The sequence below is a fragment of the Mus pahari genome, chromosome 18 (assembly GCF_900095145.1).
Source record: "Mus pahari chromosome 18, PAHARI_EIJ_v1.1, whole genome shotgun sequence".
In the NCBI taxonomy this organism is placed as follows: domain Eukaryota; kingdom Metazoa; phylum Chordata; class Mammalia; order Rodentia; family Muridae; genus Mus; species Mus pahari.
The window spans coordinates 14,131,261-14,134,322 of record NC_034607.1 but is presented as its reverse complement, the minus strand read 5'-3'; the positions used below and the strand labels follow the sequence as shown (position 1 = coordinate 14,134,322).

Below are 3,062 nucleotides of genomic sequence, written 5' to 3'. Positions count from 1 at the left end.
AAGAAGAAGAAAAAAAAAAACAAAAAACCAAACCAACCCCCAAAACAGAAGACAACTCAATAGACAAATCCAATAGACAAACCACTAGACTGGTTTGGGTTTATAGGTCAGAGAAAAAGAGGATATTTATAGCTAGTTTATATGTCATTAACTGTGCGTGTGATATGCTACTCCCTCTGTAAGTTTCTGTAATTCAGGAACTGTTATTCTCAAGCTTGTGCCTTAAAGCTTATTCACTGTGGTCACAGAATGTACTAGATGGGCTATATATGCCACCTTGGGGGAGTTCCCAGTCACCCCAGTTTCAGCTTACCCTAATTTGCCCAACTATTGCTTCGGTTATACTTTATTATTAATAAATAAAGCCTTTTCTACTTCTTAATTTCTATTCCTTTTTTTTTTTTAATTATTTATTTATTTTTGCAGTGTTGGGATCAAACCCAAGGACTCACATATAGCCCTATCAATTTTTAAAAATTTGAAACAAGATCTTGCTAAGTTTCTCTGGCTGGCATTGAACTAAGTAAAGTAAGCCTTAAACTCATGATCCCCCTGCCTCAGCCTTCCAAGCAGCTGGGATTATAGGCTTGTCTCACCAGGCCTAGTGGTGGTGGTTGTTATATTAACTTGTTTTTGTTCTTTTGAGTGTTTGCCAACTGTATGTGCATCAGGTGCATGCCAGGTGCCTGAGGCGGGTTAGAAGAGGGCATCAGATCCCCTGGAACTGGAGTGAGAGGTGGTTGTGAGCTGCCGTGTGGGTGCTGGGAATTAAATCCAGGTCCTCTGGAAGAGCAGCCAGTGCTTTTAACCTCTGAGCCATCTCTCCAACCCCCCCTAAATGGAATATTTATTTATTATTTGTTACTTTATGTGAAGGGGTATTTTGTCTGCATGTGTGTCTGTGTACCAGTCTGACACACCTAGTGTCCACAGAGGCCAGAAGAGAGATTCAGATGCCTTGGAAATAGAGTTGTAAAGGTTGTAAACGGCCATGTGGTTGCTGGAAATCGAACCTGAAACCTCTGGAAGAGCAGTCAGTGCTCTTAACCCAAGAGTCATGGCTCTAGCCACCTCTTACTGGAATTTTTAAGCCATCAATCCTCACTCAAGTGGATCCACACCCAGCGTTAATCCAGCATACCCCTGAGCTCAGCATGTGTATTCCCGAGTCCTTTGAGGTCTTCTTTGAAAAAGGCTGGCCCAGCCAGGGGGAGTCCTGTGTGAGATGACGCTGGGCTCCTAGGCCTTGGCCCTCTCGGACCTAGCCTGTGTTTCTTCTCTGTTGCAGTGAGTACTACCACTTCCGCCAGGCCTGGGTACCTCTGCGTTGGATGTCCCCAGAGGCCGTCCTGGAGGGTGACTTCTCCACTAAGTCTGATGTCTGGGCCTTTGGTGTGCTCATGTGGGAAGTGTTCACCCATGGAGAGATGCCCCATGGTGGACAGGCAGATGACGAAGTGCTGGCAGGTCAGTAGCTGTGTTCCTGATACAACCCTCACCTGTCCCCATCTCACGTCTGCTGTCTTAGACGCTAGGATTGTCGAGCCTACAGGTGTTGAAACTACGTAAATGCAGGTCAGTAAGGTAGCTCAGCAGGTTGATGTGTTTGCCATCAAGTCTGATGACCTTAGTTCGATCCCCAGGACCCCCGTAGTGGAAGGAACCAGTTCTCCCAGATTGTAGTTTAAACACACACATATACCAATAAATAATTCATTTTTTAAAAATACTAGAAGCAGGCTCAGGTTGTGTAGGAAGTGATGGAGCCTTTGACTGGCATATGAGAACGTTCACACTGGATAATACCGCTTATCCCCAGTGTCTCTTTCAGCTATCAGTTGCTTGAACTCCTGCAGGGACCCTGTCTACCAGCCTTCTAAAATCCTTGTCACACTCTTAAAATGTGGCGGTGCCCACCCATCACTGACCAGTACTCCCCAGAGCAGACCAGTCCCTGAGAGAATGCCATGGGAACCGAATACCCCAGCAGGTACCGACAAGCCACTAAACATTCGGGCTAATGCTACCGGCTCTTTATTCCACAGACTTGCAGGCCGGCAAGGCTCGACTCCCGCAGCCTGAAGGCTGCCCGTCTAAGCTCTACCGGCTGATGCAGCGCTGCTGGGCCCCGAACCCCAAGGACCGGCCTTCCTTCAGTGAGATCGCCAGCGCCCTGGGAGACAGCCCTGCAGACAGCAAGCAGTGAGGGAGCCTTGCAGGCTGTCCCTCAGGACGGCGTGGGCAGGGGAGAACCCCTCTTGAGGGGAGCCTGCAGCTGGATGGGCAGGATAGCCCTGTCCTTGGCCCTGGCGTCCCTGCCCAAGCACAGCAGGCATTGCTGAAGGCTGGCAGTGCCTAGGCGTCTCTCTTCGCCTCAGCCACTTGGGAGGCTGATTCGAACCCAGGCTTGATGACTAAGACCTTGGACCAGGCATCTTTCTTCGCCACCCCTTCCCTTTATCAGGGACAGCATGGGTACCTCAGGTAACCCCAATTTCTGGCCTGAGACTTTTTCTGGCCAGGTTCAGCTCTGCCACTTATCTGCCAATGTTGGGGAGGGCTGGGCGGGGGCTGAGCTAGGTTTGGGGGGACTTCTTTAATACACAGATATACTCAAAGTTCCAGGATAACTCTGGGCACACAGGACCAACGGGCCTCTTGGCCCACGGGTCCCACCTAGGGGGTGTCTGGCAGGTCACAGCGTGGAGTCCTGCACACTAAGCCAGAGCCCTGGCCTCAGTCTCCTCTCCTCACCCTAAGTGCCTGGCAGATGAAGAAGCGTTCAGGAGCCTTTGACACTTATATGACCCGCCCCTTTTGTACGCACCATGGGCGGCCTTTGTATGTAATTGCAGCGTGGGGTGGGTGGGCGTGGGAGGTCTGGGTGGACCCTAGAGGAAGTAGGGAGGGAGGGCCACCCCTGCCTCATACTTTATTGTTGTTGTTATTGTTTGTTTGTTTTATGGTTTTGTTTTTGTTTTCTTTGTTTTTTTGTTTTTGTTTTTGTTTTTGTTTTTTTTCTTTTTTACACTCGCTGCTCTCAATAAAGAAGCCTTTTTTTA

General features: G+C 49.2%; 1 protein-coding gene across 1 annotated transcript in view; it reads left to right on the top strand.

Moving 5' to 3' along the window:
* Window positions 1-3,062, top strand: part of Ptk7 (protein tyrosine kinase 7 (inactive)) — a 65,174-nt gene extending 62,112 nt beyond the window's left edge. The window contains exons 19-20 of the mRNA XM_021217749.1: window positions 1,289-1,467; window positions 2,046-3,062. Of these exons, the coding sequence (XP_021073408.1) occupies window positions 1,289-1,467; window positions 2,046-2,206 (340 nt within the window). The 3' untranslated portion in view covers window positions 2,207-3,062. The remainder of the gene's footprint in view (window positions 1-1,288; window positions 1,468-2,045) is intronic.